This window comes from Purpureocillium lilacinum, assembly GCF_023168085.1.
Source record: "Purpureocillium lilacinum CBS 284.36 DNA, scaffold_7, whole genome shotgun sequence".
Lineage (NCBI taxonomy): Eukaryota > Fungi > Ascomycota > Sordariomycetes > Hypocreales > Ophiocordycipitaceae > Purpureocillium > Purpureocillium lilacinum.
The window spans coordinates 1,747,950-1,762,500 of NW_027072117.1; the positions used below are offsets into that span (position 1 = coordinate 1,747,950).

Genomic DNA, 14,551 nt, shown 5'->3' on the forward strand with positions numbered 1-14,551 from the left:
AAGTTCCGGCCTCGAGGGAACTGGCGGGTCGCGCCTGCTGGTCCGGGCAGTGGCACGTAGACGTCAAAAACGCGGGAGTCGGGGGCTCGACAGTACGATTTGGGAAGGAGCGTTTGATCCGTGGCAGGCGTCGGTTCTTCCAGCTCCTATTGAAGCGCATCTCGACATTCACTTTGATTCTTCACGACAAGTCTCGCAGCAACAATGCTATGACAACGAGCCTCGCGTTCGAGAAAGTCGGCAGTTGGGACTAAGTCATCGACGGCGCCAGCGAAAGACGGCCCAGTGCTCATGACGCAGGCAGGCTCAACGTCCAGCTCCACATGGCGCCGAACCATGAAGGCTCTTGAACACCCCCCAACAGCCCAGCGCCAGCAATCATCGCGCCAGCTGCCCATGGGTACCTTACGGTACCCAGCCCGCTAAATTTTCGACCGACTGACGGGATGGATGTGCCATTTCCCGGCCGGTGGCGGACTGTGGCTCCAGGGACGGCTCGCTCCCTGTCGAGTATAAGTGAGGCGTCCGCCACGTCGGCATGGCGCTTCATTCCCGCATAGTCCAGGTTTTTGACGTGTATACCCGGCGGTATCTGCGGCTCGATTGGGTGTTCTGCTCCCTTGTAACGAGTTTGCAAAAGGCAGAAATGTCTTTTCGCGGGTCAGGCACTTGACACGACAGGCTCATCGCACTGACGCTGGCCGACCTCGCCGCTCACCGCCGTTGCTACTCGTCGCCATAGTTCTGCAAGGGCAGAAGTCGACACATACGCGGACGGGCCTCTCGCCCAACTCTCCATTCAACGAGCCAGCACCATGGCCACCGACAAGCGCACCGACGAGCCCGTCCTGCCGACTGCGGCCGCGGCGACGGGCTCCTCTCCCGGCACCACAGCAAGGACCAAGACGCGGCGCGAGGCGTGGTGGACGATTCATCCCTTCCGCGGCATGGTCAACGACCTGCGCCGCCGCGCGCCCTACTATGCCAGCGACTGGCTCGACGCGTGGGACTATCGTGTCGTCCCGGCCACCGTCTACATGTACTTTGCAAAGTGCGTCTTCCACATGCCCTGTTCTCGCTGCTTCTAACAACCAGCCCTCAGCATCCTGCCCGCGCTCGCCTTTTCGCTCGACATGTTCCAGAAGACGGGCTCCAACTACGGCGTCAACGAGGTGCTGCTGGCATCGGTCCTCGGCTCTGTCGTCTTTTCCCTCTTTGCAGCCCAACCGCTCGTCATTGTGGGCGTCACAGGTTCGCCCACCCTTAACACCTCCCTCCCTGACCAAGCGCTGACCGAGCAGGCCCCATTACCGTCTTCAACTAGTCCGTATCCTCCTCTTCCCTGTTCGTAAGGTAGCCCAAACTGACCCGCGCAGCACCGTCTACGACATAATGAAGAACTCGGGCGTCGACTACATTGGCTTCATGGCCTGGATCGGCATGTAGGCCACCCCCAGAACCCATCTCCTCCCATGTACGCAGCCATACTGACGTCTCAGATGGTCACTCATCCTCCACTGGATCCTCGCCATCGCCAACTCGTGCAACTGGCTGCGCTGGGTCACCCGCTTTCCCTGCGACATCTTTGGCTTCTACGTCGCCTTTATCTACCTGCAAAAGGGGATCCAAGTCCTCACTCCGCTCGGCGACGCGGCCCCCTTTTATCTCTCCCTCGTCGCCGCTCTCCTCGTCTTCATGGTCGCCTACGTCTGCGGCCAGCTCGGCACCAGTAGCCTGTTCCGTCACCCCGTCCGCGTCTTCCTCAAGGACTACGGCACGCCACTCACCCTCGTCTTCTTTACCGGTTTTGTCCACTTTGGCCGAATGGACAGCGTGCCCCTCGAGCGCCTGCCCACCGGCATCGCCTTTGAGCCCACGAGTGGGAGGCCGTGGCTAGTCCGTTTCTGGGACCTCAGCGTCGGCGACATTTTTACCGCCCTGCCCTTTGCCGTTCTGCTCACTATTCTCTTTTGGTTTGATCACAACGGTATGGCCCCTGCGTCCTGCGTCCGCCCCCTAGCCGGAGCAGGGTACTAACGTTGGCCTAGTCTCCTCGCTCATCGCCCAAGGAAGCGAGTTTCCTCTGCGTAAACCCGCCGGTTTCCACTGGGACCTGTTCCTCCTTGGCCTCACCACCGGTGTGGCCGGCATTCTTGGCCTACCGTTCCCCAACGGCCTCATCCCCCAGGCCCCATTCCATACCGAGTCGCTCTGCGTCACCAAGGCCGTCCGCGCCGACGACGACGACGACAAGGCCCGGGACCGCGGAGTGGCCGCCTACACCTTTGAAGCCACCCACGTGGTCGAGCAGCGCGTCTCCAACCTCGCCCAAGGCCTCCTGACCCTCGGCACCATGACGGGTCCTCTCCTCGTCGTCCTCCACCTCATTCCCCACGGCGTCCTCGCGGGTCTCTTCTTCATCATGGGTTTCCAGGCTCTCGAGGCCAACGGCATCACCGCCAAGCTCGTCTTTCTCGCGCGCGACGTCGCCCTCACCCCGCCGTCGCACCCGCTCCGGGCCGTCAAGCGCCGTGTCGCCATCTGGCTCTTTGTCGCCGTCGAGCTCATTGGCTTCGGCGCCACCTTTGCCATCACCCAGACCATTGCCGCCGTCGGCTTCCCCGTCTTCATCCTCGCCCTCATCCCCGTCCGCACGCTGCTCCTCCCGCGCATCTTTCGCCCAGAGGAGCTCGCCTCGCTCGACGCCCCTACCGCCTCTGACTTTACAATGGAGGGCATCGGCGGCGCCTGGGGCGGCGGCACAGCCAGCGGCGCGGCGAGCGGCGATGACACCGCCGTGTCGACGCGCATGCCCTCTCCGTCGCGGCCCCTGTCGCCCACTGAGTCGCATATCCAGCGAGACGGCAACCGCGACAGCGTCTTTGCCGCTCCGGGTGGCCCACGAAAGAGCCAGGAGGACCTCGCCGAGATGGGACATATCCAGAGCGGCCAAAGCACCGCGACGCGGCGCAGGAGCGTTGACCGTCGGGCAACCGGCATACGCAGAGGAAGCTCCTCGCACAGCCAGGGGCCAGCACCCCTCTAAGCATACACGCAGCAATTCTGTGTCTATTCTAAGAAATTTGTTCATTCGTCTGACATTTTCGGCATACGAGCGACGCATAGTATACCCAGAGGCAATGGCCTCTTAGATCTTGCAACGATTAGAAACGCACGGGATCGGTTGCATATACATACGTAATGGTGCTGAGACACTAGAAGCAATACAATATATCCGTGGCACTCATGATTGATGCCTGCCGTACATGATGCCCGCCCGTAGCCGTGCTGCCCCAACGCCGAATCAATGTCATTTAGTCATCATCGTCGCTGTCCACGACGAAGCCGCCCCTCACCCGCGGCCGTCTTGTTACCACCACCGGTGCGTCGTCCCCATCCGCGGCGCCGTCGCCATCTCCATCGGCAGCAGCGCTGTCCGGCTGCTTTGCTGCTACTCCATCCACGTCCATGTCCACATCGCCGTCTTCTTCCTGCTCTCCGTCCGCCTCATCGCTCAGCCGCCTCCTCTTGCGACCCTCTCCCTCGCTGACATCCACCGGCGTATCATCCGTATCGCTCTCCGCCGGCTCCTCCTGACTAGACAGCACCCGCTGCGCAAACCGCAGGTCGTCGTCCTCATCGTCGTCGTCGTCGTCGTCGCTAACCGCAAGCAGCGCCTCCGACTTGCGCTTCTTGCGACCCGCCGTCGACGCCGTAATGTCTCGATCGAGCTCCCCTCTCGCCGACTCGGCCGCCTTCCTCGCACGCTCGGCAATGGCACGTTCACGCGCGAAAAAGGCCTCGTCCTCGTCCGAGTCGAACTCGTCGTCGCCCTCGCGCACGTACAGCGCCGACTTGATGCGCCGCGCCTTCTCGAGCTCCTTTTCGCGGCGGCGGCGGGCTTTTTCGTCCAGCTCCGCCTCGTCGGGCGGCTCGGCGCTGTCCTTGCGGCGGCGGCGGCGCGTCTTCTTGGCCTTCTTGGGCGCGTCGATGGCGCGGTGCTCGGTCGGTCCGCCGGCGGGGAAGAGGAACTCGTCTTCGAGCGCGGCGTCGTCGCCGTCTTCGTCGTCGTCGAAGGCGGCCTTTTTGCGCGGCACCGTCTTGCGGCGTAGCTGGTGCTCTGCGAGGACGCCGTCTTCAAACGTCGGTGGGCTGAACTCGGCCTGGTTGATGAAGTGCAGCGAGTCCTTGAGATGGTCCGCGGCAACGTCATCTGGGACGATCCACACAGACTCGGCCGTCTCTTCTGAGGCAGGACCGAGCCGTTGAAAGCCGCACACCGTCATGAGCAGGCGGAGATATGAGTTCTTGAACATGGCTGTCCGACGGGTTTGGTCGTCGGGGCGTATGGCTGTCCAGTCAGCATGAGAAGCAACAGCAGAGGCGCAAAACACTCACTTATCATGGGAGGCTTCTTTGGCTCCTTGTCCCCCGCCGATTCTTCCTCAAAGGGGTCCTCGACCGACGGCAGAGCCTGCTCCGCCGCCACCCATGACCGCCGCTCGTTCTCGGCATCCGACAGCACGCGCTTCACCCAGTCGATAAGGTCGTTTTCGTTTCTGTCCAGCATCGCTCCCACCACAATCGCCACCTGCCGGTCGCGCTCCTCGGTGTGCCGAAACTCGAGTTCCGTCGCCGGCCGCGCCTTGGCCTTGCTGGCCGCCGTCTGCCGCTCGTACCCGTACTCGAGGAAGAAGGCGATGCCCTGCAGCTTGCTGAAGAGCATCTCCACCACCAGCTCCGGCCGCTCCTCAATCTTCTTGAAGCACTTGCGCAGGATCTGCTTCACCAGCTCCTCCCAGTCCTTGAACGAGCTCGACGACTTGTCGAGCGGCTCAGGCCCCTTGACCATGTTGTACAGCAGGTGGATGATGTCTACCCGGAACAGCATGACACTCATGTCCTGCTTGAACGCGAGACGGTAGAAGTACCGGTGCGCACGCTTCAGCTGTGCCTCGCTCAGATCCCGGTAGTACTTGGTGAACGTCGTAAACGTGTCCACCACACCCTGCGGCGTGAACCGGGCCGCGAATCTGTGAAAGTCAAACTTGCGCTCTTTGGAAGTGCGCTCGGCGTCTTGCTCGTCGTCTGCCGAGTCGTCATTCTCCTCCGTGTTGTCTTCTCCCTCCACCACCTGAGCGTCTCGCTTCTTGCGTCGTGTCCGCTTGCGCGACCGCACCTGCATGTCGACGTTTTGCTTCGAGTAGGCCTCCAGGATGCGCAAGTAGTTGTGCACTAGCTCCGTAGCGGCATCGAGGTAGTCGAAGCCTTGGTCCTTGTAGCCACGGATGATGTTTGCAATAGCGTCGTGCGTTGACTCTTCGTAGAACAAGCGGCTCAGCACGTTTTCGGCGATTTCCTCGTCGTCGTCGTTGCCGCACGCCGACATCTCCTGTACCGTCAAGAGGATCTGTGTAAAGCATCGCATCACGGCCGTCAGCTCCTGCCAGTCCTTGAAGTCGTACGACTCGTGCAGCGCCCGGTTGAGCGTGATGAACATTTCCTGATTCAGCACGCCGGCCACCAGGTTGAAGCTGCTGACGTCGCTCTCGCTCCGACTCGCGCCCTTCTTAGAAGCCCGTCTCACGCGCTCGGCTTCAAGGAACCAGGCCACCAAGTAGAAGAATTGCCGCCTGTGATACTGCATCACGTGTGGGGCTTCGCGGTCGATAGTCTTCCGCACATGCTGAAACAGCGGGTTGAAGCCCGAGTCGAGGAATTCTTCTACGAAACCTCGGAGCTGATCGTTGGCCCGCGCGTTGAGCTTCGGCGGGAGACCCAACTCGCGCTCATCCTTGTTCTCCTTCCTCGCCCGCCGAGGAGGCTTGAACGTCTTGCTGCTATCAATCTTTTGGTTCCGCGTCGTTGCGTCTGCCAGCGCGTCCTGTCCCGAGAGCGACGACATCTTGCCGTCGTCGCGCTGGACCCAGACCATGGTCCCGAACCGGTTGTGGCGCGTCGGCCCCTTGCGGTTGTAAGCCTTGAGCATCGCCGACTCTTTGTTCATCATGGCAGACAGCTCGCCGGCCTTGGCCTTGTTCAGCTGCTGCTCATTCATGAAGAGCTTCTGCTGATCGACGCGCTTGACGAGGTGGTATATGATTTCCATGACGGTCGTGTCCTCGGTGCGGAACTCGTCGCCCATGTTGGACGCCAGGGTCAGGATGAAGATGAAGATGTCTTGGTAGGAGAATGCATCGATTGTAGCCGATCTCGATATCTGGGTTTCGTCTCCGTCGTATTTCACGTCTGGTGGTGGCGTAATCATGGCCATGTTGCGGAGAAAGAAAAGAACGAGCTTGATGATGCCTTGATCGCGGGGCGTGCGGTCGCCAGCGGGGATGGCCATGGAAGGAAGAGCAGCGCGTACCGCCGTGTGGAGGATGCGGGCGCCGTCAAAGTTGATGATGGCGCGCTTGTACTGCACCTGCGCCAGCTCCAGGACGGGCATGTGGCGGTGGTGGTTGACCGTCATGCGCTCCTTGTCGCGTTCCATGGGCCAGGTCAGCGGGACCATGACCTCGAAGCACGACAGCGCGATGCGCGCCTTGAAACGGTTGTCCATGGCGTTCTCGGGCCACTGCGCGAGGATGGGCAGCAGGTCGCCCTCGACTAGGTTGGCGTCGTGGATACATCGTGCCACGTCCATGCGGTTCGTCTTTTCGTCGTAAAAGCGGATCCATCGTTTGATGTCGCGGAGCACCTCGAGGGCGTCGTCGCCGAGCTGATATTGGCCGTCGCCATCGGCACTGATGCCACCGAGCTGTGCGACTTGTTAGCACCATCTTACTGAGCATCTCATATCATCAGCCCAGGAGCAGCGTACCGCAGAGACGAGCGAGTTGACGTGCGCCCGCACTTCTGGGTGGACAGTGTCCGCGGACCCGTCCAGAGGCTCCATGGTGATGCCGGCCGCTCAATGGGGTACTGCGCCGTGTTGCGGTTGAGGCCGAGCCGTGGAGGTGTGCCGCCTGTGACGGCCCTGAACGCGTCCAGACGCGTCTGAACTTCTGCCCGCGTAAAGCGACGCTTGGTGGGGGCCGATAACACCGATAAGAATTTCAGTACGTACTTGCGCTGGGTCGGTGGCTGATCCTCGGCAACGTCAGCACTCGGCGGACGGCGGGCCAGGCGCGTTACAGTGGGCCTCAGCGGCTTCAGCGGGTGCCGGCGCTCGACAGCTACCCCACAAAGGCCGAGGTTACCCGTCCCTTATAGCTTCCAGGTGCCCAGTGCTGCCGACCGACGCCGTCCCAGCTGCCTCGCCGACCGTCCGCACCTCACGACACCCGACCACCACGCACAATGGCCAGCTCAATTCTTCGCATGCGGGCCCTCGCGGCGGCGCGCCAGGTGCGCAGCTTCAGCTCGACCCCGCGACAGCTCGCCGCCGAGGTCAAGAGCCTGGGCGTCATCGGCGCCGGCCAGATGGTTCGTCTGCCGCGCTTGCATGTGAGAGACGACGATGCTGACTGCCGCTGATGCTCAGGGTCTCGGCATTGCCCTCGTCGCCGCGCAAAAGGCCCAGGTCCCCGTGACGCTCATTGACACGTCCGACAAGGCCCTCAGCAAGGGCATCGCCTTTGCCGGTTCGTCGCAATTGCAGTCCCCGTTCGTATACACGCAATTCGCTGACCCGCCGCAGAGAAGCTGCTGGCCAAGGATGTGTCCAAGTCGCGCATCACGCAGGAGCAGGCCGACAAGGCGCGTTCCCTCCTGACGCCGAGCACCAAGATGGAGGATCTCTCCGCCGTCGACTTTGTCATCGAGGCCGTCCCCGAGATCCCCAAGCTCAAGTTCGACATCTTCCGCAACCTCGCCGAGGTCTGCTCCAAGCACGCCATCCTCGCCACCAACACGTCCTCCATCTCCATCACCCGCATCGCCGCCGCCACGACCACCGACCCGACCGACACCTCGGCCTCGTCCCGCGTCGTCTCCACCCACTTCATGAACCCCGTCCCCGTCCAGAAGGGCGTTGAGATTATCAGCGGCCTGCAGACCAGCAAGGAGACGCTCGACACCGCCGTCGAGTTCTGCAAGCGTATGGGCAAGGTCACCTCGGTGTCTGCCGACTCCCCCGGCTTCCTTGCCAACCGCATCCTCATGCCCTACATCAACGAGGCCGTCATCTGCCTCGAGACGGGCGTCGGCGACCGCGACTCCATCGACGCCATCATGAAGAACGGCACCAACGTCCCCATGGGCCCGCTCCAGCTCGCCGACTTCATCGGCCTCGACACCTGCCTCTCCATCATGAAGGTGCTGCACGAGGAGACGGGCGACTCCAAGTACCGCCCCAGCGTCCTGCTCGGCAAGATGGTGGACGCCGGCTGGCTCGGCAAGAAGAGCGGCAAGGGCTTCTACGACTACTGAGCATTTTGTAGATAGAAAATGTAAAATCTTGTAACGCCAAACTGCCTTCGCTTGCGCGTGTTTTGACTCTTCTGTACTTTCTTCGGCCATAATAACGTCGAGCGCACCCATCGTTGATGTCAGCATACAGTCATGGCGCGACCCAGAATGATGTGCAACTCATGAGTTTCGGGAGGCACGAGATGCACGAAAGGAGCGAGAGGAAGGAGAGGAACGATAGAAACGAAAGGAAGGAGAGGAACGAAAGGAAGAAGAGGCACGAGAGGAAGGAGAGGCACGAGAGGAAGGAGAGGCACGACAGAAACGAAAGGAAGGAGAGGAACGAGAGGCACGAAAGGCACGACGGATGGAGGAGACGCTGTCTGATGAAATTGTCCCTTTGACAATGTTGCGCATGTGGATCTTGTTGCAAGGGAGTTGCTGAAAGCATTTACACGCGTGGCGACACATGGGCGTTGGCGGGGCTGGCCATGTTCTCGCCAGTGTGGGCACGTATTTCCTGGGGCGCCGTGTCCAGCACCCGACCATCGCCAACGCTCCCCCGTCGCAACAAGTGGCCAGCACAGGCTAGAAATGAACATGCACACTGGTCCAGGCTGAGGCAGCATTTTGCAATGACCAAAAAGATGGACCACGCCCATCAGCAGCCGGCTGGAGCAAAAAAGTCAACGACTTAGCGACAGAAGCAGGGTTCGAACCTGCGCGGGCGAACCCATGTGATAACTGTTTGCAAAATAACGTTTAAAAGCGTTATTTGCTGCTTCAAGTCACACCCCTTAAACCACTCGGGCATTCTGCCGGTCTATTTTCGTGTCATACGTTGTGGAGAATCGATTTGTTTCTCTATATATGCCTCTTGGTGGCGGTGGAGTCGGGCTTGGGCGTCGCCGGGTGTGATCGGGATGCTGCCACCCCACCCACGCTGGGTGCAAGCCCAAAGTGCCACTGCAAGAAAAAAAGCACTCGAGTGCCTTTGGCTGTCAGCGACTGCGTTGCTGCGGCGTGCGCAGCAATGCTTGGCTTGTTGGTGTGAGTTTGTAGGTGTTCACCGTTGACGTTGCTGCCACCACCAAACAAGTGATGCGGGACGGGCCGGGGTGACCCGGCCCGCCCGCGCGTCGAGAGCGGATGGATGGTGAGTGGGAAGAGAGGATGTTCATTGATGCCATCGCGATGCAGCAAAGGGGAAAAGTGTAGAGCAAACGGAGAGGTTCAGGGCTTGGGACGGCGCACCAATCGGGACGGCGTCCCTCCACTGGTGCGTGGCGGGGTGGTCACTGGAGACAGCCCCAGTTTGGGCAGCGGGCCAAAGTGTGGAGGGCAAGTGGGCACGACGCCAGCTTGAACGACGACCATCCTGCTGTGCAGCGAAGGAAGTGCGCGCTGTGCGCGCACTTCTTTGCCTGCATAGCTGGTGTATGGTGAAGCTGGAGTCAGTTACGCTGGGCGAACACACACGGCCCTAGTTCTACTTGCATTTGTGTCCAACCTTCTCGGGACATGGATCATGGTACTCAGGATCGCATCGCACTGGCTTGGCTGGGCTTGCGGTAATGCACGACGTTGTCAGAGCATTACAAGTAACTTAGTCGTCTATGCCCCCATGGATGACTCTGCAGAGCGCGATATCTAGGATGCACAACACTGGAATGTACAGCACCATGATGGTGTGCGGCGGCGGCCGCACACCATTGCCTGCTCACAGCAGCCTGTGAAGGCTCGACGTGTCCCTGCACGGCTGACTACGCTTGCGATAGAACAAGGGGAGGAAAATCTTCCGGCATATATAGAGAAACAAATCGATTCTCCACAACGTATGACACGAAAATAGACCGGCAGAATGCCCGAGTGGTATAGGCTGCCGTGCTGACCGCCTTAATGACTGATTCGCTGCTAGAGCAGCGAAGCAGTACCGCCCTGGCATATTGTGACCCGATTGCTTCGAACTCGCTCTGCTGCCATTGCTCGAGCCTCACTTGCCCCACCTTAGACTGCCTCAGCTGTGAGATTTGCCTTCGGTTGGGGCTCAGCAGAAGCACCCAGAGCATCTGATCCGTGAGCGTCGCACTGGCACATGTTTCTTAGAAGGCCATTTCCTGAATCAAAAGCGACGGCTATTGCAGTGAGTCCAGCACGACAGTGTGGAAGAGATGGAGGCGTGAGGCAGGAGGTGGAGTGTCCATCACCTGCTGGCCGGAGCCAGTACCAGCCTCGACATTGATCACGGGAATGCCTGCACCAGAGGCGATGCAATTGATGTCTGATGACCGGGGCGTACGCGAGGCTCTCGAAATATGCATGCACTGTCGGGAATCGCGGAGTGTCATCCGTACTGACATCGACGCAACCGAGACACACGACTGTTGAAAGCCTGTCGGCCTGGGCAGACTCAAGTGTGCTCCAGCCTGGTTCCGATAAAGCAAGATATCGTAACTACTACCTAAGCAATAGCGATGTGCCAGCTTGGCAGCCCCTCGTGCATAAGGTACGCCCTGGTACCTCGGGACGCCACGTGATTCCCGCCACGAGAGCAGGCAGCGTGCAGTGGAAGAAACTACGGAAGGAGCGACTCGGTGCGGTAGGGCAGGCACCCGCGCACCACCAACCACGGTACCCCCACCCCATGTTTTCCCACCGAGCTCTCGCTTTTTGGACTTGCTTCTCTCTTCTTCTCCCACAAGAGTTCAACAACTGTCTCCTCAAGGGCACCACCCCTCGCGGTTGAAGTATCACGATGACCAAGAACGGCGACTGTTCGTTCCTACCTTTACCTCCGCCGCTGCCGCCAGCACCAACTGGTGGCGGCGGTGGCCGAGACGGGGGCGGGCGGCAGCGGACTCCTCTTCAGCACGAGTTGGTGGTGATGGTGATGACCACCATCAACACCACCACCAATATGGTAAGTCGCTATAACGGGACTTCTATGTGAGCCAATGTGCACTGACGAGGCAGCATGCTGCCGCCCCTGCCGCCCCCACCGAGGCCTCAGTCGTCCGGGCCGACGCCACCACCGCCGCTGGCCGCCGGCCCCGGTTCCCGGAGCGATGCCACAGCTGTGGCATCACTGGCCACAAGGCCAAAATGTGTCGCCGCTGCCGCAGTATGTCTCATCCGAGCATTGCCCATTGGCGTTTTATCTTATACTGACTTGAACAGACGCCGCCACAGCGGTGTGAACGTTTTTGGCGGCAACGTCAATATATATAATATAATAATGTACGTCACCCCGCCAGTACGTGGAGAGATGGCTTACCAATGCGAACGCTAGGAGCTCGCCACCAGCAGCAGCGGTTATTATCAAGTTTGATGGAACGAGAGGAACGAGAGGAACGAGAAGAACGAGAGAAGAAGCAGCATGTTACCTTTCTCATTCTCACAAATATGATCTCTTGTGTCATCTTCCTCGTCAAAGCGAGTAACTCGACCTCGCGCTTCGGTTCTCTTTGGTGCGAGTGTGTGGATGTTGATAATGGCTTTGCTATTGTGTGACTCGCCGTCCTCGTCCAAAGCCATCTTCTCTGTCGCAGCAGGCGACTTAGCCCTGCCACGGGGCCGGGGCCTGAGCATGGCGGGTCGTTGTGGCCAAGATGACCGCGACGGGATGACTTGATAGCTACATTGCGGCTCCTTGACCCAGGTCATTGGTCTGGGCTTTTGCTCTCTTTTAAATTCCGCGCTGGTATGCACTTGCCAGTCATCTGGGCTAGGTGCCTCCAAAATTCGCCAGCCGTTTCTGCTATCTACCTCAAATAGTTACTGAGGTTGAGGGGAGGGATGAAGCCGAAGCGACCAAGCCTTTATGGTCGGGTGACCAACGGCCAGACAATGACAGCAGGCGGCAACACGACGGGGCATCTCGATATGGCTCTCGCCGCGAGGCATTGCCCGACAGTTTCCCTGCCGCAGCGTGGACAGGAACCAGGGGAACGCCGACGCAAAGTCCAGGAGGGCGTCTATGAGCCAGCGCCTCTCTGTCGATCTGCCGCAGCCGTGGCGCGACTTGGCCTGTAGAGGTGGCTTACCTAGTAGTGGTCTTGTCAGCGAACTGTGTGTTAGTGCAGCGTCGCCTGGAGTCCATCAAAATTGGAGCAGCGCCATACTTATCTCCCATCTCCATCAGTCCAAGCGACGCCGGACTCAACAGTGTTCGGTGCAATAGCAAAGCCGACTCGCCGATTCCCCTTGTCCCCCCTAGGCTAACGGATGGCTTCGTCATCCCGGGACGGGTGCCGAGTGCTTCCGGACGGCTCGTCCTACCCGGGCGAAGGGGGCTTCGGCCCACGGCCCTGCCTGGCAAGCTTCAGCCGGCACCATCAGCCTGTATGCGATTGAGGGAGTTGTAATCACCTACCCTTCACTGGGCTGTCAGTCAGGTCCGAGGGTGGTGGCGTCGTGGTTGTCGGGCTGTCAGCCGTCAGCCAGCGCGCGTGGCGCATGGCGCGGGTTGCCAAATCCCGGCAAAGTCAAGTCGTGCCTGCGAACACGGTGTCTTGCGCCTCTGACATCAGTCTGCAATTCGGGAAGACCGCTGTGACGGGTATATAGTATAATAATAGCCTCGAGCTGAATCGCCGTGTCCCGTAGCAAGCCTGCTTGTAGTATCGTACACAGGCCAACAGCAACGCAATACTCCACGTACAAACGTCTCCATGCAGGCGACCTCGAGAATGGCGCTGGCGGCGGGAGCAACTCTCATCGGTTTGTCAAGACCTGCCCTGCATGAATAGCAACCTTTACTGTCATGTAGCGTGGTAGTCTCGGGAAAGACAGCAAACGGCTAACGCACTCCCCGAAGCTGCGGCCAGTGCATTTGACGGCGACGACTTCCGAGCTGACCCCAACGCGAATGCGTTCCTGAGGTCCTATGACTCTCCCGGACGAAGCGCCGATGGGAACGGCGAAAACCTTGGCCACGGCGGGCTGGTCCGCCGAAGCGGCCCTTCGATAGACACCCTTCTCACGACGCACGGCGTCCTCATGACGCTCGTCTTTGTCGCCGGGTATCCAATCGGCGCAATCATGTCGCGCTTGATCCATCGCTGGTTCGTCCACGCGAGCTGGCAGCTGCTCGTCTATTGCGGCATGTGGGCAGGGTTCGGCGTCGGAATAGTGGTCGCCCATCGTTTTGACCTCGTGAGTGTCGACCCGGATCCAGATGAGCGCGGCGCACGCAGATTGGGGCTGACACTCGCAGTTCTTCAACACGCCGCATACGCGGCTCGGCGTCTTTGTCGTCCCCTTGATGGGAATACAGCCCCTGTTGGGGTTCCTCCACCACGCCTACTACCGCAAGTACCAACATCGAGGCATCATCAGCTACATCCACATCTGGTACGGCCGCTCGCTCATGATCATTGGCGTGGTCAACGGGGGCTTGGGCATAAAGTACACCCGCGAGCTGGGGTTGATCCGTCCAAGCAAGGTCCATCAATTGGAGATCGGGTACATCGTCGTTGCATCAATCATGGCAGCGGCGTATGTCGCGTCGATTGCTTTTTCATACTTCAGAGCCAAGCCCCGCGACTCCCGGCAGATTGACAAGTGATACGGAAGGGGAATCACGCATGAATACTTTGGGTTGCGATCTCGCGTTGCCGTCACCACAACCGAGCGAGACGAAATTCAGAACACCGTATGTCCAACGATCCACGACCTGAACGGACCAGAAGGCTTTGTTATCTCTCGAATATTGACTTCGCCATGGGAAACCGCGCGGATCTCTTCGCAAAACTGGTCCCTGACACCCGCCGATGATAAAATCGCGTGCATTCCCGCTTGCTCTGTCCTTGGCGGCAAAGGCATCGATGCCTCGGTCGCGATATTCATGATCTTTCGGAAGCGGCTGCTTCTCGTTCTGCGCACCTGGTATACCATTAGCACTCTGGACATTTTTCTTCCTGCTATAGCACAGTATGAATCAAGATATTTTGCGATGGTGTACGCTCCTCGGAAGCCGGTCTGAAACTCACCAGGTAACCCACTGGAGGGCAGGAGAAGAAGGAACGAATGTCGCCGTTCTTGGTCATTGTGAGAACAAGGTATATGTGCAGAACCACAAAAGTAACAAGACTTTTCAAAACGCAGGGGCGTGTGCTTTCACAGGACCAGTTGTTGGACGAAGTGTTTTGCTGGGGGAACAAGGGGGGGAGGGAGGAAGAACGGGAACCCTTGGGCG

At 59.8% G+C, this 14,551-nt stretch overlaps 5 protein-coding genes and 1 non-coding gene across 6 annotated transcripts; 4 read left to right on the forward strand and 2 right to left on the reverse strand.

Annotated features, from left to right (window-relative positions):
• Positions 1–815: 815 nt before the first annotated feature.
• On the forward strand, positions 816–3,046 carry PLICBS_009423 (uncharacterized protein; the record flags this gene model as incomplete). Its single annotated transcript, XM_018325036.2, has 6 exons — positions 816–1,051; positions 1,103–1,251; positions 1,302–1,323; positions 1,377–1,442; positions 1,500–1,987; positions 2,049–3,046. 6 exons carry the CDS (start codon positions 816–818, stop codon positions 3,044–3,046), a joined length of 1,959 nt encoding a protein of 652 aa, XP_018176430.2.
• A 268-nt stretch (positions 3,047–3,314) lies between these two features.
• On the reverse strand, positions 3,315–6,901 carry PLICBS_009424 (topoisomerase 1-associated factor 1; the record flags this gene model as incomplete). Its single annotated transcript, XM_018325037.2, has 3 exons — positions 3,315–4,351; positions 4,399–6,763; positions 6,827–6,901. The coding sequence occupies 3 exons, from the start codon at positions 6,899–6,901 to the stop codon at positions 3,315–3,317; spliced, it is 3,477 nt and encodes a 1,158-aa protein (XP_018176431.2).
• A 404-nt stretch (positions 6,902–7,305) lies between these two features.
• On the forward strand, positions 7,306–8,376 carry PLICBS_009425 (uncharacterized protein; the record flags this gene model as incomplete). Its single annotated transcript, XM_018325038.2, has 3 exons — positions 7,306–7,431; positions 7,490–7,589; positions 7,646–8,376. 3 exons carry the CDS (start codon positions 7,306–7,308, stop codon positions 8,374–8,376), a joined length of 957 nt encoding a protein of 318 aa, XP_018176432.2.
• A 677-nt stretch (positions 8,377–9,053) lies between these two features.
• PLICBS_009426 lies at positions 9,054–9,175 on the reverse strand. The gene has a single exon. It is a non-coding gene; the product is annotated as a tRNA-Ser (tRNA).
• A 2,097-nt stretch (positions 9,176–11,272) lies between these two features.
• On the forward strand, positions 11,273–11,552 carry PLICBS_009427 (uncharacterized protein; the record flags this gene model as incomplete). Its single annotated transcript, XM_018325039.2, has 3 exons — positions 11,273–11,275; positions 11,329–11,476; positions 11,533–11,552. The coding sequence occupies 3 exons, from the start codon at positions 11,273–11,275 to the stop codon at positions 11,550–11,552; spliced, it is 171 nt and encodes a 56-aa protein (XP_018176433.2).
• Positions 11,553–13,043: 1,491 nt separating this feature from the next.
• Positions 13,044–13,921, forward strand: PLICBS_009428 (uncharacterized protein; the record flags this gene model as incomplete). Its single annotated transcript, XM_065601625.1, has 3 exons — positions 13,044–13,074; positions 13,172–13,509; positions 13,571–13,921. 3 exons carry the CDS (start codon positions 13,044–13,046, stop codon positions 13,919–13,921), a joined length of 720 nt encoding a protein of 239 aa, XP_065457697.1.
• Positions 13,922–14,551: the final 630 nt, after the last annotated feature.